The sequence below is a fragment of the Mytilus galloprovincialis genome, chromosome 7, assembly GCF_965363235.1.
Source record: "Mytilus galloprovincialis chromosome 7, xbMytGall1.hap1.1, whole genome shotgun sequence".
NCBI classification, from domain to species: Eukaryota; Metazoa; Mollusca; class Bivalvia; order Mytilida; family Mytilidae; genus Mytilus; species Mytilus galloprovincialis.
In genome coordinates, this window is record NC_134844.1 from 97,864,311 (window position 1) to 97,890,733 (window position 26,423).

General features: G+C 33.7%; 2 protein-coding genes across 3 annotated transcripts in view; both read left to right on the forward strand.

Moving 5' to 3' along the window:
* The window catches only part of LOC143084055 (atrial natriuretic peptide receptor 1-like), a 61,136-nt gene extending 45,688 nt beyond the window's left edge, over positions 1-15,448 (forward strand). The window contains exons 18-25 of the mRNA XM_076260469.1: positions 1-147; positions 718-901; positions 3,214-3,354; positions 4,428-4,551; positions 5,995-6,063; positions 6,633-6,795; positions 13,564-13,674; positions 14,295-15,448. Of these exons, the coding sequence (XP_076116584.1) occupies positions 1-147; positions 718-901; positions 3,214-3,354; positions 4,428-4,551; positions 5,995-6,063; positions 6,633-6,795; positions 13,564-13,674; positions 14,295-15,346 (1,991 nt within the window). The 3' untranslated portion in view covers positions 15,347-15,448. The remainder of the gene's footprint in view (positions 148-717; positions 902-3,213; positions 3,355-4,427; positions 4,552-5,994; positions 6,064-6,632; positions 6,796-13,563; positions 13,675-14,294) is intronic.
* A 5,278-nt stretch (positions 15,449-20,726) lies between these two features.
* Positions 20,727-24,630, forward strand: LOC143084056 (major egg antigen-like). Of its 2 annotated transcripts, none has more exons than XM_076260471.1 (2): positions 20,727-21,028; positions 21,553-24,630. In XM_076260471.1, the coding sequence occupies exon 2, from the start codon at positions 21,585-21,587 to the stop codon at positions 22,581-22,583; it is 999 nt and encodes a 332-aa protein (XP_076116586.1). In that variant the 5' UTR covers positions 20,727-21,028; positions 21,553-21,584; the 3' UTR covers positions 22,584-24,630. The 2 variants fall into 2 exon arrangements, with proteins under 2 accessions (XP_076116586.1, XP_076116585.1); XM_076260470.1 differs by having other exon boundaries at positions 20,729-21,024.
* The last annotated feature ends 1,793 nt before the right edge of the window (positions 24,631-26,423 follow it).

Consider the following 26,423-nt stretch of genomic DNA (forward strand, 5'->3'; position numbering starts at 1 on the left):
AATTACTTTGGACTGCTCCAGAGGTCCTGAGAAATGAAAAGGTTTTAGATGAACAGAAAGCCGATTTATTCTCTCTAGGAATCATACTGAAGGAAGTATTCACACGTTCTGGACCATACACTGAATTTCCATTTCTGCAGCCATCAGGTACAAAACCTAACCCTAACCCTAACCCTTACCATAACCTTACTTCCCGAGTTCAATTTTCCATATAGTTCGATATTTTTGTTATTTTAACTTACACACCAAACGAATGGACAACCACTGTCATATTTTCACTGGGCACAGGTATTTGCTTATGTTAAAAATCTTGATTAAACCTGATTTAATAGCTAGTGGAGTAAACGTAAATTAAACGTCAACTTTTACGTTGTTTTGTGAACAGGAAAAAATTTGGCAAACTGTATTTTCAATTTATTAATTTTAAACTGTGAATGGTGGATGTATTCTACAACATAGTTATTTCAACGATAATGTTTGAAATGATTGTGTCATGGTCAATGTTTGTTTATAAATCTGTTTGTTTTTATTGGGTTTAAGATATTAACATAACGTTGACTGCTGTATCCCTATTTTTGACATTTTTACCTATTACATGTATTACTGTTTGTTTTGTTCACACTTTGTTGTCAATATAATGGAATTGTATACGTTTGTCATACAAGTGAAAGGTTGAGCTAGCTATACAACCAGGTTTAATTAACCATTTTCTTTCAGATATTATAGAAAAAGTCCGTGAAGTTCCAGATGGTCCTGTTTTCAGGCCTTTGATAACAGTTGATTTTCGCAAACAAAATCCAGATTTGTTTGGTGTAATCGACGAATTATGGAACGACGATCCACTACACAGACCCTCTGCTTCTAGAGCATATAAAGTTTTACATCGAATTAACCCGTCCAAGTAAGTACACCTGCTTTAAGATCATTTAACGTTGCTATTGGAAAACAACATATATTAGTATCTTTTAGTCAGGGGCATTACTTAAACAAGTAACTTTTAAAATTACCCATATAAGTAATGTTGAAAACGAGGCTATTTTAAAAATTACTTGTATAAGTAACTTTTCTAAATATTATTTTTATAGGTGACCAATTATACAAATTTTACTAGTTTTAACAAATTTTTACAGACATCTGGTTATTTTTCCCATGAAATATAAAATCTAATCCTTCTGAAACACTTATTGATTTTCTGACGCACTTATCTTTGATATCAACGCTTCTTGGTCAAAGATTGGTCTCTTGGGACTATTAAAATATCGTTTTCCTTCAAAATCTTGAAGTAGACAGATATAAATAGATAGAAACTTATGACTTAATTAAGACTTGAAGATATTTATAATTTGTAACCCAAAACAATTACATATGTTCCTAAAATAAGTGTTATTACTAATTCTTTCAAAGATGTGCAAAATAACTTATTCAAGTAACATTTTTGTCATTATTTTTAAAGTAACCCTTTATGTCTATTCTCCTCTCAAATCTTACAAATTCTTAAATTTATGATATAAAATGATGTAAAAATTCATAAAAACTACAATTAGTCCCTGCTTTTATTGAAATTTAAAATAACTCTATTGAGTAATTTTGTATTTTTTTAAAACAAAAATTACCTATATAAGTAACTAAAAAAAGTTACTTGTTAAAGTAACGCCCCTGTTTAATACCCAAGATTAAAAATATCTTTAACATAAACAAATACCTGACTGCACAGTTAGGTTATTTCACTGTTATTATATAAACGTTGAAAAATAGATATTTTTTAATAGAATACATGTCAATGAAGTCTGGCACACCCCTTTTACATATATATATTAACCGAACAAAATGGCAAAGACAATGGCTTAGACATAAAAAAAACTTTTTGAACAGTTAACAATTGAATACAAGAAAAATAAAAATTACTCTTAAACAAGATAACATAACTTTTTAGGCCAATGTTTAAAGCTAATGATATTTTGAGTGTTTCAAAAGATCGAGTATTAGAAAAAAATATATGATTACTGCATCTTCAAGCATAAATTCTTATAAGTAGTTCGTTACCACAATGTTGTGTTGTTTTCTCTCAAACTAAATACAACCTAATAGACTTACAACCGAGTCTGTACTTATATGAGCAACAAAACGAGCGGGATCTGCTTACCAGTAGTGCCAATGATATCACCCTTTAGTTTGGTATGTGTTGGTCAGTGTTTCGGTTTTCTATGGTGTGTGTTGGTCAGTGTTTCGGTTTTCTATGATGAGTGTTGGTCAGTTTTATCGGTTTTCTATGGTGTGTGTTGGTCAGTTTTATCGGTTTTCTATGGTGTGTGTTGGTCAGTGTTTCGGTTTTCTATGGTGTGTGTTGGTCAGTGTTTCGGTTTTCTATGGTGTGTGTTGGTCAGTGTTTCGGTTTTCTATGGTGTGTGTTGGTCAGTGTTTCGGTTTTGTATGGTGTGTGTTGCTCAGTGTTTCGGTTTTCTATGGTGTGTGTTGCTCAGTGTTTCGGTTTTGTATGGTGTGTGTTGCTCAGTGTTTCGGTTTTGTATGGTGTGTGTTGCTCAGTGTTTCGGTTTTCTATGGTGTGTGTTGGTCAGTGTTTCGGTTTTCTATGGTTTGTGTTGGTCAGTGTTTCGGTTTTCTATGGTTTGTGTTGCTCAGTGTTTCGGTTTTCTATGGTGTGTGTTGCTCAGTGTTTCGGTTTTGTATGGTGTGTGTTGGTCAGTGTTTCGGTTTTCTATGGTGTGTGTTGCTCAGTGTTTCGGTTTTGTATGGTGTGTGTTGGTCAGTGTTTCGGTTTTGTATGGTGTGTGTTGGTCAGTGTTTCGGTTTTCTATGGTGTGTGTTGCTCATTGTTTCGGTTTTCTATGGTGTGTGTTGGTCAGTGTTTCGGTTTTCTATGGTGTGTGTTGCTCAGTGTTTCGGTTTTGTATGGTGTGTGTTGCTCAGTGTTTCGGTTTTCTATGGTGTGTGTTGGTCAGTGTTTCGGTTTTCTATGGTGTGTGTTGTAAAATGTTGTTTGTCTGTTGGTTGTTTTTCGTTTGATAACATGGCATATGAGTTTGGATATCCCTCTGGTATCCTCCCCTCTCCTTTATTGCCATTGTGATGCAAGTTTGTCATCGAACTAGGAGTTATATCCCTCTGGTATCTTATGCCCCTCTATTATAATGTTATCTTCCTCTAAAAGCTTTTTACTTTGAGTTAAGTTAATAATATTTTCTTTTTTTTCAGAAATTTAACCATGATAGACAATATGATTGCAATCTTAGAAAAGTATGCTAACCATTTAGAGGACCTTGTAGCAGAGCGGACGAGTGAACTAGATGCTGAAAAGAAAAAAACGGAAAATCTTTTATATAGAATGTTACCACGGTAAAAATCTTTCTGAATGTTTTGTGTAAGGAACAAAACAATAGGAAATATGGTGGGATTTTAAATAAGACAACTACCAGCAAAAGCCAGAAAGAAAATGATGTACATAATAATAGGTTATCCGTAAGGTCTACTACAATAAGCAAATAAGCAAAACACATCCTTACTGTTTACAAAATTTAGATTTTTTTAAATTCTAAGGCTTTTCTAACTCAGGCATAGACTACCTTAGCTGTATTTGCAAAACTTTTAGGAATTTTGTCCGTACTACTTATCAACTTCGTACTTTATTTGGCCCTTTTAACTTTTCGGATTCGAGCGTCACTGATGAGTCTTTTGTAGACGAAACGCGCGTCTGGCGTATATACAAAGTTTAGTGCTGGTATCTATGATGAGTTTATTTACAGCAGCTATACAAGGTTTGATAAAGACAAGATGTGAAATATCGAAAGGAAAAACCAAATGCTTATGATTACGCAAAGGTGTCGTAAAAATGTATTTGAACTAGTATAGCAACTTAAAAAAAATATAAGACAAATAATAGCAAAATATGTTTTCAGTAAAGCAATAAGACATATCTAAATATAAATGAAGATATTTTTAAAAAGAATTTTGTTGGTGCAGCTTTGCACTTTTCCTTCAAATGTTCAGCCTTTAAGCAACTCTAAAAGATACAATTCAAAAATAAGTTGTTTGAATAATTTTGACTTATATTTTTGAAATTTATGAAATACTCAGGCTTTTCTACTTCAGGCATAGATTACCTTAGCTATATTTGGCAAATGTTTTAGGAATTTTGGTCCTCAATGCTCTTCAACTTCGTACTTTTTTTTGTATTTTATTTTTTTTTAGGATTCGAGCGTCACTAATGAGTCTTTTGTAGACGAAACGCGAGTCTGGCGTATATACTTAATTTAGACCTGGTATCTATGATGAGTTTTACATCTTTTAAAGTGATCTGACAACAATTGGTGACTTAATAACCACAGCTTATATAGATTACAGCTATTAACGATAGTGAAAGTCTCGTACTTGAGGTTCCCATTTATATTTGTAGTTTCATATCTTTACAGGTCAGTGGCTGAGGATTTAAAGGCAGGAAAACAAGTAAAGGCTGAACAATTTGATGAGGCGACAATCTATTTCTCTGACATCGTTGGGTTTACGACTATTTGTGCGAGCAGTACACCTATTGAGGTAATATGAAGTCTATGTAGAAGTCTTTGGCAAAAGATAAAAGGACATGAAAAATATATTTACTCTTCAAACAATAATTACTCTTTTTTATTTCGTGTATCTGACGCTCTTTCGCCGATTTACCTTCACAGTTACAAGCGTATAACTTGCATTTTTTCGTGTAATGGAAAGTGATTAGATGCAAGTTTCGTAGCTTTACTGTTATCAATGAATTCACTTCCTAATGTATTCCGATTAATTGGATTTTTTTACCATTTCAAAAACAGTATAGCTATTGATAAAATTGAGAATGGAAATGGGGAATGTGTCAAAGAGACAACTCCCGACCAAAGAGCAGATAACAACTGAAGGCCTTCAATGGGTTTTCAATGCAGCGAGAAAATCCCACACCAGCAGGCCCCTAACCCCTAAACAAAAATGTGTACCAGTTCAGTGATAATGGACCTCACACTTAAATCCGAAATATACAAAAGAAACTATAACTAAAAATCATAGACGGTTAATAAAGGCCAGAGGTTCCAGACTTGGCACAGGCCAAAAATGAGTATGAATAAAATAATAACTAGTCGATGTTACAGTTACAGAACGACATACAAAACGATGAAACACCCCGTTAGGACACGATAGGTTTTCTTCAGGAATAGACACATGTCTATAAAGTACTGTTGCTTGGCCTTTTTTATTTTTTTGGATTCGAGCGTCACTGATGAGTCTTTTTGTAGACGAAACGCGCGTCTGGCGTATATACAAAATTTAGTCCTGGTATCTATGATGAGTTTATTTTATGGTTATAATGGATCTGAAAAAAATAAATAAAGACAATCAAGGGGTAGTTAGCTTCAATAAAGAATCCTCTAAATGACAATAAAATAAATAAATAAGTAAAATTATTTTTATTGTTTTCATTTCTAAATATAAACATAGTAAAATTAATGGCCATTTGAGTAAGAATCTGTTTCCGGTTTATTCTTTGATGAACTATTTAGATTTGACCTTGTTATTTGAGGAAACTATCTGATAAACAATAAAATCAGTTGGAGATCACTTTAAAATTGTTGAATTTTACAAATCTTGAATATAAATGAAATCAATTACATACATGTAAGATGCATAAAGCAACGGAAATCAACTTTGTATATTTATATAAACGATAATATTTGTTAATAAATAAATAAATAACAAACGAGAGTCATTTAGTCACCATACGGCAAAAAGGTAAAGTAATGGAAACAAAAAATAATCTCTTTAGTCAGGTGACTTTATAAAATGGTATAACAATAAAACAAAATACAAGTACAATTATATTGAAAATATTCACGAATGCTCGCAGTTACTTACAAAAAGCTCAATAATGCTTCATTTGTTACTGATACTGTTTCATTCTGAGGATCATTTTGACGGGTAATTGTGCAGGGAATGATCAGTCTGTTTTATATATTTCAGGTTGTTAATTTGTTGAACAGTCTATACACTTTATTTGATGATATCATCACACGTTATGATGTGTACAAGGTAAACATAACACAATTTTTATTACATCGTCACACATGGTGACTTCTACAGAGCACACATAACACATAATGACTTATAAACGTAACAATAACACGTTATTTGATGACGAATACACCTTATTTGGTGACATCATCACACAGGATGACAAAAACAATGTAAAATAACACATCATTTGATGACATCGTCACACATCATGACGTATACTATGTAACAATAACACTTTGATATACGTATAAACGTTTACATGAGAATCATAATACATTATTACATGGCATGTAAAGAAGATACATAAATTATATGTAACATGAGAATTTAACACTCCATCTGTTTAAAATATGTGAACCTTTTCTGTTTACCGGTAGAAATATCAGTTTTATTCAAATCGAAACAATCATCGGACTTTGAGTATATAATATGATATTTTAACTAGTATAAGTACAGAAAGGACTTAAAAATCTAATTCAATATTAATCAGTTATGATACAGTTTCAATAACTGATGTAGGACATATTAACATTATAAACATCACAATCGTTCAAACGTGAACAACAATACACTCAATATTTAAGGTGGAAACTATTGGAGATGCATACATGTTGGCAAGTGGATTACCAAAACGGAATGGTTCTCGTCATATACGGGAAATCGCTGACTGTGCTCTTAACATACTGGAATCTATAACAACATTTTATATACCTCATCAACAGAACCAGACAGTCAGAATACGTATAGGTCAGTACTTGTTTGAGTCACTACTATAACCAAACAGTGACAATACCTATTATGGTTTACTTTTAGAAATTTTTATTTGGATGGATAGTTGTCTCATTGGCACTCACACCACATCTTTCTATATCTATGTATAGATAAATATTTCTTTTTGTCACTACCATCATCTAACAGTTACAATACGTAAAGGTGAATCTTTCTTTTTGTCACTACCATCATCTAACAGTTACAATACCTAAAGGTAAATATTTCTTTTTGTCACTACCATCATCTTACAGTTACAATACGTAAAGGTAAATCTTTCTTTTTGTCACTACCATCATCTAACAGTTACAATGCGTTAAGGTAAATCTCTCTTTTTGTCACTACCATCATCTTTCAGTTAAAATACGTAAAGGTAAATCTTTCTTTTTGTCACTACCATCATCTTACAGTTAAAATACGTAAAGGTAAATCTTTCTTTTTGTCACTACCATCATCTAACAGTTACAATACGTAAAGGTAAATCTTTCTTTTTGTCACTACCATCATCTAATAGTTACAATCCGTAAAGGTAAATATTTCTTGTTGTCACTACCGTCATCTAACAGTTTCAATATGTATAGGTAAATCTTTCTTTTTGTCACTACCATCACCTAAAAGTTACAATACGTAAAGGTAAATCTTTCTTTTTGTCACTACCATCATCTAACAGTTACAATACGTAAAGGTAAATCTTTCTTTGTGTCACTACCATCATCTAACAGTTACAATACGTAAAGGTAAATCTTTCTTTTTGTCACTACCATCATCTAACAGTTACAATACGTAAAGGTAAATCTTTCTTTTTGTCACAACCATCATTTAACAGTTACAATACGTAAAAGTAAATCTTTCTTTTTGTCACAACCATCATCTAACAGTTACAATACGTAAAGGTAAATCTTTCTTTTTGTCACTACCATCATCTAATAGTTACAATACGTAAAGGTAAATATCTCTTGTTTGTCACTACCATCATCTAACAGTTACAATACCTAAAGGTAAATCTTTCTTTTTGTCACTACCATCATCTAACAGTTACAATACGTAAAGGTAAATCTTTCTTTATGTCACAACCATCATCTACAGTTACAATACGTAAAGGTAAATATTTCTTTGTGTCACTACCATCATCTAACAGTTTCAATACGTAAAGGTAGATCTTTCTTTTTGTCACAATCATCATCTAACAGTTACAATACGTAAAGGTAAATCTTTCTTTTTGTCACTACCATCATCTTACAGTTACAATACGTAAAGGTAAATCTTTCTTTGTGTCACTACCATCATCTAACAGTTACAATACGTAAAGGTAATTCTTTCTTTTTGTCACTACCATCATCTAACAGTTACAATACGTAAAGGTAAATCTTTCTTTTTTGTCACTACCATCATCTAACAGTTACAATACGTAAAGGTAAATCTTTCTTTGTGTCACTACCATCATCTAACAGTTACAATACCATCATCTAACAGTTACAATACGTAAAGGTAAATCTTTCTTTTTTGTCACTACCATCATCTAACAGTTACAATACGTAAAGGTAAATCTTTCTTTGTGTCACTACCATCATCTAACAGTTACAATACGCAAAGGTAAATATTTCTTTTTGTCACAACCATCATCTAACAGTTACAATACCTAAAGGTAAATCTTTCTTTTTGTCACAACCATCATCTAACAGTTACAATACGTAAAGGTAAATATTTCTTTGTGTCACTACCATCATCTAACAGTTACAATACGTAAAGTTAAATCTTTCTTGTTTGTCACTACCATCATCTAACAGTTACAATACGTAAAGGTAAATCTTTCTTTTTGTCACTATCATCATCTAACAGTTACAATACGTAAAGGTAAATCTTTCTTTTTTGTCACTACCATCATCTAACAGTTACAATACGTAAAGGTAGATCTTTCTTTTTGTCACTTCCATCATCTAACAGTTACAATACGTAAGGTAAATATTTCTTTTTGTCACAACCATCATCTAACAGTTACAATACGTGAAGGTAAATCTTTCTTTTTGTCACAACCATCATCTAACAGTTACAATACGTAAAGGTAAATCTTTCTCTTTGTCACTACCATCATCTAATAGTTACAATACGTAAAGGTAAATCTTTATTTTTGTCACTACCATCATCTAACAGTTACAATACGTAAAGGTAAATTTTTCTTTTTGTTACAACCATCATCTAACAGTTACAATATCTAAAGGTAAATCTTTCTTTTTGTCACAACCATCATCTAACAGTTACAATACGTAAAGGTAAATATTTCTTTGTGTCACTACCATCATCTAACAGTTACAATACGTAAAGGTAAATCTTTCTTGTTTGTCACTACCATCATCTAACAGTTACAATACGTAAAGGTAAATCTTTCTTTTTGTCACTATCATCATCTAACAGGTACAATACGTAAAGGTAAATCTTTCTTTTTGTCACTACCCCCATCTAACAGTTACAATACGTAAATGTAGATCTTTCTTTTTGTCACTACCATCATCTAACAGTTACAATACGTAAAGGTAAATCTTTCTTGTTTGTCACTACCATCATCTAACAGTTACAATACGTAAAGGTAAATCTTTCTTTTTGTCACTATCATCATCTAACAGTTACAATACGTAAAGGTAAATCTTTCTTTTTTGTCACTACCATCATCTAACAGTTACAATACGTAAAGGTAGATCTTTCTTTTTGTCACTTCCATCATCTAACAGTTACAATACGTAAAGGTAAATATTTCTTTGTGTCACTACCATCATCTAACAGATACAATACGTAAAGGTAGATCTTTCTTTTTGTCACTATCATCATCTAACAGTTACAATACGTAAAGGTAAATCTTTCTTTTTTGTCACTACCATCATCTAACAGTTACAATACGTAAAGGTAAATCTTTCTTTTTGTCACAACCATCATCTAACAGTTACAATACGTAAAGGTAAATATTTCTTTGTGCCACTACCATCATCTAACAGTTACAATACGTAAAGGTAAATCTTTCTTGTTTGTCACTACCATCATCTAACAGTTACAATACGTAAAGGTAAATATTTCTTTGTGTCACTATCATCATCTAACAGTTACAATACGTAAAGGTAAATCTTTCTTTTTTGTCACTACCATCATCTAACAGTTACAATACGTAAAGGTAGATCTTTCTTTTTGTCACTTCCATCATCTAACAGTTACAATACGTAAGGTAAATATTTCTTTTTGTCACAACCATCATCTAACAGTTACAATACGTGAAGGTAAATCTTTCTTTTTGTCACAACCATCATCTAACAGTTACAATACGTAAAGGTAAATATCTCTTGTTTGTCACTACCATCATCTAACAGTTACAATACCTAAAGGTAAATCTTTCTTTTTGTCACTACCATCATCTAACAGTTACAATACGTAAAGGTAAATCTGTCTTTATGTCACAACTATCATCTACAGTTACAATACGTAAAGGTAAATATTTCTTTGTGTCACTACCATCATCTAACAGTTACAATACGCAAAGGTAAATATTTCTTTTTGTCACAACCATCATCTAACAGTTACAATACCTAAAGGTAAATCTTTCTTTTTGTCACAACCATCATCTAACAGTTACAATACGTAAAGGTAAATATTTCTTTGTGTCACTACCATCATCTAACAGTTACAATACGTAAAGGTAAATCTTTCTTGTTTGTCACTACCATCATCTAACAGTTACAATACGTAAAGGTAAATCTTTCTTTTTGTCACTATCATCATCTAACAGTTACAATACGTAAAGGTAAATCTTTCTTTTTTGTCACTACCATCATCTAACAGTTACAATACGTAAAGGTAGATCTTTCTTTTTGTCACTTCCATCATCTAACAGTTACAATACGTAAGGTAAATATTTCTTTTTGTCACAACCATCATCTAACAGTTACAATACGTGAAGGTAAATCTTTCTTTTTGTCACAACCATCATCTAACAGTTACAATACGTAAAGGTAAATCTTTCTTTTTGTCACTACCATCATCTAATAGTTACAATACGTAAAGGTAAATCTTTAATTTTGTCACTACCATCATCTAACAGTTACAATACGTAAAGGTAAATTTTTCTTTTTGTTACAACCATCATCTAACAGTTACAATACCTAAAGGTAAATCTTTCTTTTTGTCACAACCATCATCTAACAGTTACAATACGTAAAGGTAAATATTTCTTTGTGTCACTACCATCATCTAACAGTTACAATACGTAAAGGTACATCTTTCTTGTTTGTCACTACCATCATCTAACAGTTACAATACGTAAAGGTAAATCTTTCTTTTTGTCACTATCATCATCTAACAGGTACAATACGTAAAGGTAAATCTTTCTTTTTGTCACTACCACCATCTAACAGTTACAATACGTAAAGGTAGATCTTTCTTTTTGTCACTACCATCATCTAACAGTTACAATACGTAAAGGTAAATCTTTCTTGTTTGTCACTACCATCATCTAACAGTTACAATACGTAAAGGGAAATCTTTCTTTTTGTCACTATCATCATCTAACAGTTACAATACGTAAAGGTAAATCTTTCTTTTTTGTCACTACCATCATCTAACAGTTACAATACGTAAAGGTAGATCTTTCTTTTTGTCACTTCCATCATCTAACAGTTACAATACGTAAAGGTAAATATTTCTTTGTGTCACTACCATCATCTAACAGATACAATACGTAAAGGTAGATCTTTCTTTTTGTCACTATCATCATCTAACAGTTACAATACGTAAAGGTAAATCTTTCTTTTTTGTCACTACCATCATCTAACAGTTACAATACGTAAAGGTAAATCTTTCTTTTTGTCACAACCATCATCTAACAGTTACAATACGTAAAGGTAAATATTTCTTTGTGTCACTACCATCATCTAACAGTTACAATACGTAAAGGTAAATCTTTCTTGTTTGTCACTACCATCATCTAACAGTTACAATACGTAAAGGTAAATCTTTCTTTTTGTCACTATCATCATCTAACAGTTACAATACGTAAAGGTAAATCTTTTTTTTTTGTCACTACCATCATCTAACAGTTACAATACGTAAAGGTAGATCTTTCTTTTTGTCACTTCCATCATCTAACAGTTACAATACGTAAGGTAAATATTTCTTTTTGTCACAACCATCATCTAACAGTTACAATACGTGAAGGTAAATCTTTCTTTTTGTCACAACCATCATCTAACAGTTACAATACGTAAAGGTAAATATGTCTTTTTGTCACTACCATCATCTAATAGTTACAATACGTAAAGGTAAATCTTTATTTTTGTCACTACCATCATCTAACAGTTACAATACGTAAAGGTAAATCTTTCTTTTTGTCACAACCATCATCTAACAGTTACAATACGTAAAGGTAAATCTTTCTTTGTGTCACTACCATCATCTAACAGATACAAGACGTAAAGGTAAATCTTAATTTTTGTCACTACCATCATCTAACAGTTACAATACGTAAAGGTAAATCTTTCTTTGTGTCACTACCATCATCTAACAGATACAAGACGTAAAGGTAAATCTTTATTTTTGTCACTACCATCATCTAACAGTTACAATACGTAAAGGTAAATCTTTCTTTTTGTCACAACCATCATCTAACAGTTACAATACCTAAAGGTAAATCTGTCTTTGTGTCACAACCATCATCTAACAGTTACAGTACGTGAAGGTAAATCTTTCTTTTTGTCACTACCATCATCTTACAGTTATAATACGTAAAGGTAAATCTTTCTTGTTTGTCACTACCATCATCTAACAGTTACAATATGTAAAGGTAAATCTTTATTTGTGTCACTACCATAACCAGACAGTTACAATACGTATAATTAAGTTTTTCTTAGTGGTAACTGTTACAAACGTATAATTAAGTCTTTCTTAGTGTTAACAGTTACAATACGTATAATTAAGTCTGTCTTAGTGTTAACTGTTACAATATATATAATTAAGTCTTTCTTAGTGTTCACTGTTACACTACGTATAGTTATATCTGATGTTACTTAAGCCCCAGTCACACTGTCACGTTATACTACGTTTTAGAATGCTACGTTTCAACTACGTTTTGAAGATGTCCCGTTATTTTGAAAGCTAAGTTTTACTAGGTTTGTGCTCCGTTCTTACCCCCTTTTCCTATGTATTAGTACACGAAGACCCACGTTTCCACCAATCCTTGATACGTTTCGCTACGTAGTAAGCACGCTTTGTTACGTTCCGATAAGCTTCAATTGATAACTATATTTACTAGGTTTCAACTTTGTTTAAATTTTCGCTACGTTTGAATTCCAGTTTTGAACATAGGATCAATACGTTTTGTTAACGTTTCTACTGTGTGTCGATACGCTTCGTTACATATACTCTCGTTATTCTACGCTTTCAAAACGTAGTAAAACGTAGCTCTTGAAACGTGACAGTGTGACTGGGGCTTTACTAAACGTACAGTTAAAACCTTCATCATGTCACTACCTTAACCTAACAGTTATAATACGTATAGGTAAATATCTCTTCTTTTTTTTTAAATATGAAAACTGTAAGTATTGCTTACCTACTCATATTACGAAACAATATGGAGATTTTCATACACATTCCCTGTCATGTCTTACACTTATATCAAATATTTAATGTAGTTCCAACATTTAAAATGAATAGTAATATGTTTATCTTTTAGATAATGGATTAAGTGACGACTTATATGCATTTCTATTTTAGGAATCCATTCAGGGTCTGTAGTAGCAGGGGTTGTTGGCATGGCAATGCCGCGGTATTGTTTGTTTGGAGATACTGTAAATACAGCATCAAGGATGGAGTCAACTGGCTTACGTAAGTTTAATGAAAGGTTATTCAATATACAGCAAAAAACGCAAGAACTAGAGCAGGAAAAGGGGCAAAACAACAAAGTAAAAGCTAGAGCTAAGGGCCTAAGAACCGAATTCGATGAGCAAATATTCCCTTAAACGTCAACATTGCAAGTGTGTTATGGCTGTGAAGTCATCTCTTAACATTTGCACATATTCATATTCTGGCTTGAAACTCGATATGGACCGTTTCCACCTTTGATTGAATCTAGTATCCAATGTGTAATGCGCATGACTATATCACCGGGAAACCGACACAATATTTATATAATTATCAAAAGTAATTCTTACAACATGGTATATTGAAGTGTAAACTAAGGGACGAACTTTTAACTGATCGATTGCATTTATGTATTTGTAGATATACAATTCAGTGCCGTGTATTATAGTGTAAATGTATAGGAACGGTATAATGAACTTTAAAAGTGCACATGATTATATTTATATGTTTTGGTATCTAATAGATTGGTTGATTTGACTGACAATAAACCAAAAACGAAATTTATATATAAAAATAATGTACATATTCCTTAATTTTATTAGTTTTACCCGGTCCTATATCTAAATTTTTCACTTCTGTTGTAGCTATGAAAATTCACTTGAGTACAGTGGCAGCAGAAAACCTTCAACAATATGATAATTATAAGCTTAATTGTCGAGGTGAAATAAGTGTCAAAGGGAAGGGATTAATGAAAACATTCTTTCTTTGTGGAAAATATGATGGTACCCAATCTTTACAATCAATTAATGAGGACAAGAAAACAATTGTTACTTCAACTTCCAGTAGTGAACTTAATCGATCTTCACCAACGAGACACGTGTCTACAGTATCGAATGCGTTGGAGAGTCGAATCGGCATTGGACATTATGGTGACATTCCTGACATTATCCACAAATGTAAGTCAAGACCTTCCCTACAGTCTATTTTATCTATAGAAGCATCAAACTTCAACCCAGTTCGACGATCTTCATCAACTGAAACTACATCGATACGAAAAATCAGTGTGCAGTCAGAAATAGCAGAAAATGGATGTACGATGGACGACTCATCGGAAAGAACGAATTCATTAGAGTCAGGATATTTTCCAGCAGACTCATCTTGTTCGTCAGTAGAAAGGACAAGTCCTGGTGTGCATCGAACAAACTCATTTGAAAATAAAGATAAAAACCTCGAGGCAAGTATTACTGAATGTAAAAAGCCAGGTCGTCGAAAAGACAATTTATTTTCACAAAAATATTTTCCTCCCACACTTTCTACTTTTGATGAAAAAGGACAATCAGTCATTAATAGATACTCATTAGAGACATGTTTAGACTCCGACAAAATGTCAGCCGAAATGGAAAAACATTGGAAAAAGACGTTAGACGAAAATTCGTTCATGAATCTGAAATTAACATGCGATGATCCAACCAGTTGTGCTGTAGACTGTTTAAAAGAATGTATATTAAAGGATAAAACAAACGCGAAAGTAATCATTAGCGATGACCTTTTAAGTGAGAAAACCCCAGCAGCAATAGATGTGTTGATATCACAAGATGTAACGCCGGAACTGGAGCTTGATTTACTGCCGGAACCTGAACAAAGAATACGACGTCGCTCAAGTAAAACAATCATGACGGAAGTTACCGCATTATAAGGATGGATGTTTGTTTCAAATATTAGTGCTGAATTGAAATCTCAATATTTTTAAATTATGAATCTGTGATATTATTTAATAAAACGACATTTCTTTTATTGATTTAGATAACAAAAAATCAATGCAAATCGATAGAAAATTTGTATTTTCATTGAACAGCTGAAAAGAAATCAACGTTTAGGTTTACAACGGGTTATATTGATTTCTCCGTGCATGACTATTTTCTTTTTCCCCGTTTTTATACAGATGATGCGGGGTAAACGAAAAGGCACATGGTAAAACATGGACCTTATGCAATGCCAAAATATAGATATACTTTCTAGTAACTTTTGACCCTATAGCTTAGACACAACGATAAATCATGATAAATTCAGAAACTACATCTTATGTAATATATCATGCAATAATTACACCTTATGTAAGAATCCTGGGTTTTGATTGGTTGATAGTCAGTGTATTTTTCACTAATCTACTGTTATCAACTGAATATCGTTAATTTTTTAACGACGCCTGGGTATATGCAAAAAGGATATGCTTTTTCTACCCTCTCTGCCGCACGTGGTGTTTGCCAAAAAAATACTCTATCCGACTGGACGCTTGTAACGTCACGATCATCAATGCGTTTTTGAAAGTTAACATTCGGTGTAATTAAACAGATATAGCATGTTCGTCATGTTCTTGAGGGGTATTTGCGAAAAATATCAGTCTTCAGAATGAATTTCCCTCGCCTTACGGCTCGCGAAATTTAACATTCTCTCGACTGGCATTTTTCGCAAATACCCTTCCTTAACATAATATATCTGTTCAAAAGAGGATGTGGAAATTAACAATACGGCCTTCAACAATGAAAAATGCCCAAACGGCATACGTATAGTCACCTATAAAAGACCTCAACTAAAAAAGGTAAAACAATTCAAACGATAAAACTAACGGTTGATGTCCAAAATGGTGTACGAAAAACAAAAATGTAGCACAGCCACAAACGACAACCACTGAATTACGGGCTCCTGAATTGGGACAGGCTAATGAAATATACAGAATGTGGCAGGGTTAAACATGATAGCTGGCGCCCGACCCTCCCCTAACCTTTGACAGTGGTGTTACAGAACAATGCAACTTGTTAAGAGCTGGAAAAAAAAAACAATAAACAAACAAAAATTATGATCAACAGCAACAAACAACAACCACACAATTACAGGCTCCTAACTTGGTACATGCACTTATAGATTGTGGCGGGGTTAAACATGTTAGCTGGCGCTCAACCCTCCCCAACCTTGGACAGTGGTGTTATAGTACAAAATAAGATATATATTTATTCATATTGTGTTGTAAAATGATGCCCGTTATGGGTTCTTGATTAGATTAGATTAGATATTTATTAGTTCCTCTTTTTTTTATTTAGAGTTGTGGAACTTTGAACATAATAGAAAATGTAAAACTTCTGTAAATTAGGATCGGTGCAACCAGAATCAATATCGCCATGATCTGTAATGAACTATTTCAATTAATACCGATGTTTCCGTCGAGTTTATTCCATTTAAAAGAAGGCGTTATCTTAACTTTTGTTGCTTATTAAGAAACATTCAATAGATTTATAGATATTATAATGGTTATGGGGCCACCGGACCCGTAGCCAGGAAAAGATAATTATGTATGTATTATAATGGTTATGGGGCCAGGCCCGTAGCCAGGAAAAGATATGTAGATATTATAATGGTTATGAGGCCAGACCCGTAGCTAGGAAAAGATGTGTAGATATTATAATGGTTATGGGGTCAGGCCCGTAGACAGGAATCATAATGGTTATGGGGCCAGGCACGTAGCCAGGAAAAGATATGTATATATTATAATGGTTATGGGGCCAGGCCCGTAGACAGGAATAGATATGTAGATATTATTATGGTTATGGGGCCAGACCCGTAGCCAGGAATAGATCTGTAGATATTATAATGGTTATGGGGCCAGGCCCGTGGCCAGGAATAGATATGTAGATATTGTAATGGTTATGGGGCCAGGCCCGTAGCCAGGAATATATATGTAGATATTATAATGGTTATGGGGCCAGGCCCGTAGCCAGGAATCTTCACGCTGTGGCTATCGTGACTCTTTGAAACTCACAGTTGAAAGACAAGAAAATTTAAACTTTAACAGTAACAATTCAGAGAAAAGAAAATTCAAACTTCAATAGTAACAGTTCAGAGAAAAGAAAATTTAAACTTTAATAGTTACAGTTTAAACAGTGTATCAATTTTTAATAGAGCTTATTTGCTTTCAACACCTCGAATCCCATCTGACGGGCCTGGGTCTGTCTCCCTTAAATCACCACCGTGCTTAGTAAGGTTGGTAATACTTGGCACTCAGTCTTATGTGTTTTTTATGTTGTGATGTTGTACTATTGTTTCAGTAAAAGGGAGAAGGTTTGGTACCATTAAAACGTTTAATCCTTAGTCCAGGAATCTGATATACAGTAGTTGTCGTTCGGTTATGTAATTTATACATGTTTCTCATTTCTCGTTTTTTTTTATATAGATTAGACCGTTGTATTTTCCGTTTGAATGGTTTTACACTTGTAATTTTGGGGCCCTTTATTGCTTCTTTTTCAGTGTGAGCCAAGGCCCCGTGTTGAAAGCCGTACCTTGGCCTATGATTGTTTTTATACTTTTATAAATTGTTATTTGAATGGAGAGTTGTCTCATTTGCACTCATACCCCATCTTCCTATACCTATATATTATATGTTGTCTTTTGGTCGTGTTTCGTTTTATGCCATGGCGTTGACACTTTTCATTAAACTTAATTTTAAACAGCACCTTTGACGGTTGTCGGCTCATTGCTCAGGTTGTTTTCTCTTTGACATATTCCCCATTTCAATCATCGTTTGGTGGTGGGTGTCTGGCTTTACTAAGTACCTGATCATCGTTTGGTGGAGGGTCTCTGTTTTTACTAAGTACCTGATCATCGTTTGGTGGTGGGTTTCTGTTTCTACCAAGTACCTGATCATAGTTTGGTGGTGGGTGTCTGTTTTACATAGTATCTGATTATCGTTTGGTGGTGAGTGTCTGTTTTACATAGTATCTGATTATCGTTTGGTGGTGAGTGTCTGTTTTTATTTAGTACCTGATCATCGTTTGGTGGTGGGTGTCTGTTTTACATAGTATCTGATTATCGTTTGGTGGTGAGTGTCTGTTTTTACTAAGTTCCTGATCATCGTTTGGTGGTGGGTGTCTGTTTTTTCTAGGTACCTGATCATCGTTTGGTTGAGGGTGTCTGTTTTTACTAAGTACCTGATCATCGTTTGGTGGTGGGTGTCTGTTTTTACTAAGTATCTGATCATCGTTTGGTGGTGAGTGTCTGTTTTTTCTAGGTACCTGATCATCGTTTGGTTGAGGGTGTCTGTTTTTACTAAGTACCTGATCATCGTTTGGTGGTGGGTTTCTGTTTCTACCAAGTACCTGATCATAGTTTGGTGGTGGGTGTCCGTTTTTACTTAGTATCTGATCATCGTTTGGTGGTGGGTGTCTGTTTTTTCTAGGTACCTGATCATCGTTTGGTTGAGGGTGTCTGTTTTTTCTAGGTACCTGATCATCGTTTGGTGGTGGGTGTCTGTTTTTACAAAGTATCTGATCATCGTTTGGTGGTGGGTGTCTGTTTTTACTAAGTACCTAATCACCGTTTGGTTGAGGGTGTCTGTTTTTACTATGTACCTGATCATCGTTTGGTGGGGGGTGTCTGTTTTTACTAAGTACCTATCATCGTTTGGTGGGGGGTGTCTGTTTTTTCTAGGTACCTGATCATCGTTTGGTGGTGGGTGTCTGTTTTTACTAAGTATCTGATCATCGTTTGGTGGTGGGTTCTGTTTTTACTAAGTATCTGATCATCGTTTGGTGGTGGGTGTCTGTTTTTACTAGGTACCTGATCATCGTTTGGTGGTGGGTGTCAGTTTTTACTAAGTATCTGATCATCGTTTAGTGGAAGGTGTCTGTTTCTACCAAGTACCTGATCATCGTTTGGTGGTGGGTGTCTGTTTTTACTTAGTACCTGATCGTTTAGTGGTGGGTGTCTGTTTTTTCTAGGTACCTGATCATCGTTTGGTGGAGGATGTCTGTTTTTACTAAGTATCTGATCATAGTTTGGTGGTGGGTGTTCGTTTTTACTAAGTACCTGATCATCGTTTGGTGGTGGGTGTTTGTTTTTACTAAGTGCCTGATCATCGTTTGGTGGTGGGTGTCTGTTTCTACTAAGTACCTGATCATCGTTTGGTGGTGGGTGTCTGTTTTTTCTAGGTACCTGATCATCGTTTGGTTGAGGGTGTCTGTTTTTACTAAGTACCTGATCATCGTTTGGTGGTGGGTGTCTGTTTTTACTAAGTATCTGATCATCGTTTGGTGGTGAGTGTCTGTTTTTTCTAGGTACCTGATCATCGTTTGGTTGAGGGTGTCTGTTTTTACTAAGTACCTGATCATCGTTTGGTGGTGGGTGTCTGTTTTTATTTAGTACCTGATCATCGTTTGGTGGTGGGTGTCTGTTTTTACTAAGTATCTGATCATAGTTTGGTGGTGGGTGTCTGTTTTTTCTAGGTACCTGATCATCGTTTGGTGGTGGGTGTCTGTTTTACTAAGTACCTGATTATTATACAGAGAAGCATATAACTTCTATTCGTTGCTGAAATCTGAAGACATAAAACAACGTAAAACCCTGCGAGCTAAACTTGCTAAAATGAGTGAATTAAATGTACATAAGTAGCATGTATTTGAATAAAGTTCAAAACGAGTCAAATTAAAAGTTATATAATTTTATAAATCATAGTTGACCAATCATGCATACCTCATTTTCAAACTCCATTGATAACTTTATTACGTTACATTACACAAACTATCTTTATCTGTAATAGCTTTAAATTAACATACATTACACGTCAAACTATCTATATCTGTATTAGCTTTAAGTTAGCAGTTTGAGTACATGTATATATATATCAGGTTAAACTTAGGATAATGTGTGGTAATTGCATATATAAGGGATTTCTAATACTAATACTGATTTTTCAACAATATTAAGTAATTTATGTACCTTTTCCAAACTTAATTGAAACCATTTTTTGTTATACAGCCGAAGTTAATATACCGAGACAATCCCAGAAAGTCTCCGACCAATATTATACAGTAGGAACATGATCATATATCATATATCACAAATGTAAGGTAGAAAGTACGTACATTATATGTAAATATTTAGGAATAGTTGAGGTTCACTATGGACTATATAGGTAGCAGCTTCCCGACCTTTGATGATTGTATATAGATAACATGTGTAGGGATGACCTATAATCTACAAATGACCACACTGGTATTTCTTACATCCATCATCAGTATAACTTCTGTAGCTAATCAAGATTCTTCTCATCTGCAATCTAACCAAAACACGTGCCCGTTATTTCTGGAAATATTATGAAATTCTCTTGCTAATTCTAAAATTGTTGAAAGCATTCTATTGGTTATTTTGTAATTTCATTAACAAGTTGTGTCATTAGCCTGTTTTGAGGGGGTGCTGTGAAGGGAGACATACCTATCATTCCATGCACGTGAGATTACAAGATATGTAATTGCATTCTTATTCAGACAAACATCTATCTCTTGGTGATGGTTGTATTAAACGGATAACATACCCAGAGAGTCAAGCGTGAGTATATATTTTAAAAACATATCAATTAATAACTAAAGAAAAGCAAATCTTAAAGGAACGGTCTATTAAGTCCAAACTGACTAAAGGTTTCACTTTGATGCATTCTTTCTAACTTTCTACTATAAAAATTTGCGAGTGTTACCATCATTATGAGCGTGCGCGTGTTTGTGTATAAATGAGTGTATGTACAAATGTACGTATATCCTCGTTTATTAATGTTGAAAGAAACAAATATTTTTCCCCATTAAATTATCGTTGGAAAAGTCGAAAATATTTGTTTTAAAGTATCAAAAAATAATTAGACTTCATAAAAATATTTTCATTATCAGTTTTAATCAGAAGTCAGAAAGGTTAAATATTTGTTAGAATTAACAGCATGGATATAATCACCAATAATAGACAACGAACAGCTGCAACAAAATGGCAGCTATTTTGAGAAAGTTATCTTACGAAAGAAAACACCTTCCTTATCAGTTAGTGGTTACTTCGCTGTAGCATTCTTCTATGATGATTTTTATTTTACAGATAAGAATCGGAATATTAATTACAAAGATAGAATGGCACGCTTTAGATCTGAATTACACATCCCAGTGCACAGAGACGAAATGAACTTCCAGGATCGACAAGTAAAGTCCTGGCAAGACACAGAGACAAAAATGGAACAGCAGAGGAAGGAATGGGATGATGAATTTGATCGATTACGGAGCGATTTTTTTACACTTAAACCAGTCGATAAAATTCGGAATAGCCCAGAAAGACTTGATCAATTGAAAACCAATTATGAAACGGATCCATTTGGAAATCAAAAATTTTTGGTTCGATTTGATGTTAGTGAATTTAGACCTGAAGAAATTCAAGTTCGCACACAGGACGGTAAAATATCCGTATCTGCAAAACAACAACAGAAATCTTCTACATCATCCGTCAGTAAGGAATATAATAGAAACATTGATATACCGAGTAATGTGGATGAGGATAAATTACAATGTGTACTGAGCAAGGATGGAATATTGACTGTCGAGGGACCGTTGAAAAAGGGCCATCTTGTTACCACTAATTATTTACCCATTCAACAAGGTCCTGGAAGTGTCTCGCCTGTACCAACGATTCACAACCAAGTGGCAATCTCCAAACCGTTAGAAGTGGCAACACCTGTCAAAAACCCCATTATAACGGAACCCGATGGTACACGTAAACTACGTTTATCAGTCGACGTCGGTGAATTCAAACCGGACGAAATTGTAGTGAAAACGGCAGAAAAGAAATTAATTGTTCATGCCGAGCACGAAGAAAAATTGTCAGGAAGGACACTTCATAAAGAATTTAACAAGGAATACGAACTTCCGGATAGCGTAGATCAGTCGGCTATTACGGCATATATAGGAGAGGAAGGAAAGTTATACATCGAAGCGCCATTAAAGCCAGCACAACAGAAGAGATATTCTATAACCCAGACACACGACGTTAGGAAGGTTGTTGTTACGAAAGAGTCACAAGTGACTATAACGGACAGTCAAAACAGACCTATGATAACAATCAATGTTCACCGTAACTAAATGGAGTAAGAGCGGAAGGATTTCAATGTTGTGATAGGTGCCATAGTAAGCTTGCTTTTCGTTGTAATAGTAAGTGTATGGACACTGTATGAATCCTGTGTTTGCTTCGTATAACCTGTGTATCTTTAGGATGCAGAACTAAGTATGTCTGTTGATAAGATGTATAGACAATAATTTGGAATGACGCCATATCGAACTGCCAAGAAAAACAATTACGGTGAAATTATTATGAATGAAAGTTAGTTTGACTGTTATCACCTTGTATATGAGTCTGGAGTCTTTTATTATGTCATAAATAACTTCATTGTTTGGTGCTTTGCAAGTGGTTTTCCATCTTCATCCGAGAAAAATATGTCTGTATTGCGTATACTTATATGAAAAGAGTTTCTCATTTTAAGTTTTATTTCTTTTTGTTAATATGGTTAAGTTTAGTTTGTTAGATAAGTTTAAAAGACTATATAAATCCTTGATAAAACATAATAAAATAAAACTGACAGAGAATATTTATAATTTATTAAAGATTTCAAATTCATGTAATACATTTAATATGTATTATTAATATTGAAAAGAATAATTATGTTTGTGTTTTTTTTTACTTTTTCGAGTATTTATGAAATTTTTAAATCTGTTTCTGATATGGTAATATAATGTTTATAAATTATTTTTTTTAGCTCAGTAATAATCTCACTATATTCTTCATATTGTCGACGTTTTGTAACTGCAGCATTGTCAGTATTCTTTGTCATACCTTAGAGATTGTAGAGTGAATATCAATACTATTTTCGGCAGAGTTTTAAGTTAAACTATTATAACGTATACCATATATTATACGCCCAAGCACTCGTACAAAAATCCGTCTTGCAATTAGTCATAAGATATGAGAGTTATTATTTAGTTAATTAGTTATTTGTTTATTTATATACGTAATGCATGTATCCCTCAAGGAGTTGAAGTATTGTAACATGAAACACTGGAGTGGTGTATTTAGAAATCACTAATTAATCATTTTGTTATAAAAGTATGGAGACATGACTGCCAAGAACAAAATTATTCCGAAAAACCCAAAGACAAAGATATGAAGATAATTATTGATGCAGGAAATGTATTAAGTCTTATAATGTTACGAGATTGGCCAAGAGATGACAGATACATTCTTTATTGTTTTATCGGTAATCATTTGGCAGTTCTTTAAGATTATACTTGGCTCTTCTTTGCAAGCATAAACATTTCACGTAATAGTTCTTTTCGGAATTTGATGAACATGCATATTTAATGTGTTAATTAAGTGTACGTGTTTAAGCTTGTGTAAAGAATAGAAAATAATGAGCCAATATATAAAAAGTTCCTTAAAATTAAATAATGCCGAAATGGCGATCCTCAACCATACACTTATGAATGACAGATTAGTACGCGATATAAATTACTATGGTTACTGATATCGGTCATTACTGCTTTTAAATTCTACATTGTATTCAAAGCTGACGCTGTTGATATACAACTAGTAAAATAATTATTTACTAAACTATTTTTAGCCTCATCAAGTGTCTATAATATTTGAATGGCTCCGAGTGTTAAGAATTTTCGAAGTGACTGTGAGTGCAAATATTGGTAACCTTCAGTGAAATTCGGGGATGAGTGTGAGGAGAGTTTCTAGTTTGGATGAGTATTTATAACGCACAGTATTCTTACCGTATTTTGTAGTACCGAAACCGATGTACACTCATTTAAATCCCCCTCTCCGACTCCGTTTATGTAGTATTTTTTCCTTTACATTGTTTATCCCGTAACTCACCGACCCGTCTGTCTGTTTACTTTAACACGCTAGATTTCCATGAATATACTGTAAAATATTCAATATAAAGTTTGATAGAAACAAAGAAGTCAGCTAAAGGCATAATTATAGGGTTTGTCTTTTACTGTGTGTACATCACATTTGAGTGTTTTCATATTTTCATTGTATTTTTATACAGTAAGCTCTCTTAAACTGTGATGACGTTGTACTTAATTGTTAAATAAATTAATGTTATAATAAATGTTCATAATGTTGGTTTTTTAGCACTTGTTTCTATGATTACTAATGCAGGTGGTAACTCGTATGATATAGTACCAACTCCGGTAACCCATAAAGTATCCACTGCGGTAGCCCGTATAGTACCAACTCCGGTAATCTATATAGTACCCACTGCGGTAACCCGTATAGTACCAACTCCGGTAGTCTATATAGTACCCACTGCGGTAACCCGTATAGTAACAACTCCAGTAATCTATGTAGTACCCACTACGGTAACCCGTATAATATCCACTGCGGTAACCCGTATAGTACCAACTCCGGTAATCTATATAGTACCCACTGCGGTAACCCGTATAGTACCAACTCAGGTAATCTATATAGTACCCACTGCGGTAACTCGTATAGTACCAACTCCGGTAATTTATATAGTACCCACTGCGGGTTACCGTACGATATCCACTGCGGTAACCCGTATAGTACCAACTCCGGTAATCTATATAGTAGCCACTGCGGTAACCCGTATAGTACCCACTGCGATAACCCGTATGATATCCACTGCGGTAAGCCGTATAGTACTAACTCCGGTAATCTATATAGTACCCACTGCGGTAACCCGTATGATATCTACTGCAGTAACCCGTATAGTAACAACTCCGGTAATATATACAGTACCCACTCCGGTAACCCGTATGGTATCCACTGCGGTAACCCGTATAGTACCAACTCCGGTAATCTATATATATACTACCCACTCCGGTAACCCGTATGTCATCCACTGTGGTTATCCGTGTAGTACCAACTCCGGTTATCTATATAGTACCCACTGCGGTAACCCGTATGATACTGTAACTTTTAGCAAAAATATAATAGTCAGTCTTGTCTTTTGTGATTTTACTTCATACCTATTCAAGCGAGTTTTACATTAGGTTTATATTAACCATTAGCAACACAGGTGGGAGAACCATTCAATAATGTTTATTTCAGGAAGTTTATCTTGATTTGCGTATTTTCTTTCACGATGTGACTGATGAAAGAGTAACAGTTTTATATATTTTATGATAAATCTGATGGCCAGCTATGAAGAAGATATAGTCTGAGATATAATTTGATTTATAGAGTACGAACTTTTCCCTTTAAAAAAACTAGAAAGGTAACCAATGAGAAAGTTGTTCACCAGAAACCAAATGTGAGACTGTCAAAGGCTATCCTAGGGCATCTGATTTTGGACATAGAATTTTTTGTGAACGCTCAACCCTACCGCTACCAGCTCGGACATTGGTCACGGTGGTCAATCCCACCACTAACGGCTCGGACACTGGTCACTTGTCGTCAAACAATTGTACCTACATTAATCTCGTGTACCTCCCATATCCTTAGTTACACATAAAACGTTAGGCTGGAATTTTGAAGTTCATGTACGTGGTCTTTTAGTAAGTAATCAAGACCCATTTGTGACATTCGGTTGTTATCTGCTCTTTGGTCGGGTTGTTGTCTCTTTGACACATTCCCCATTTCCATTATCAAATTTACGTATCAACATTAAACAAACGAAGAAAAAGTGTAATACTAACACAACGCAAGTGCTCCTAAGATTTTGTTTCCCACAAAACATGTTGTTATATTTATATATGACAGTCTAAACATGTTGTTATATTTATATATGACAGTCTAACATGTTGTTATATTTATATATGACAGTCTAAACCTGTTGTTATATTTATATATGACAGTCTAAACATGGTGTTATATTTCTATATGACAGTCTAAACATGTTGTTATATTTCTATATGACAGTCTAAACATGTTGTTATATTTCTATATGACAGTCT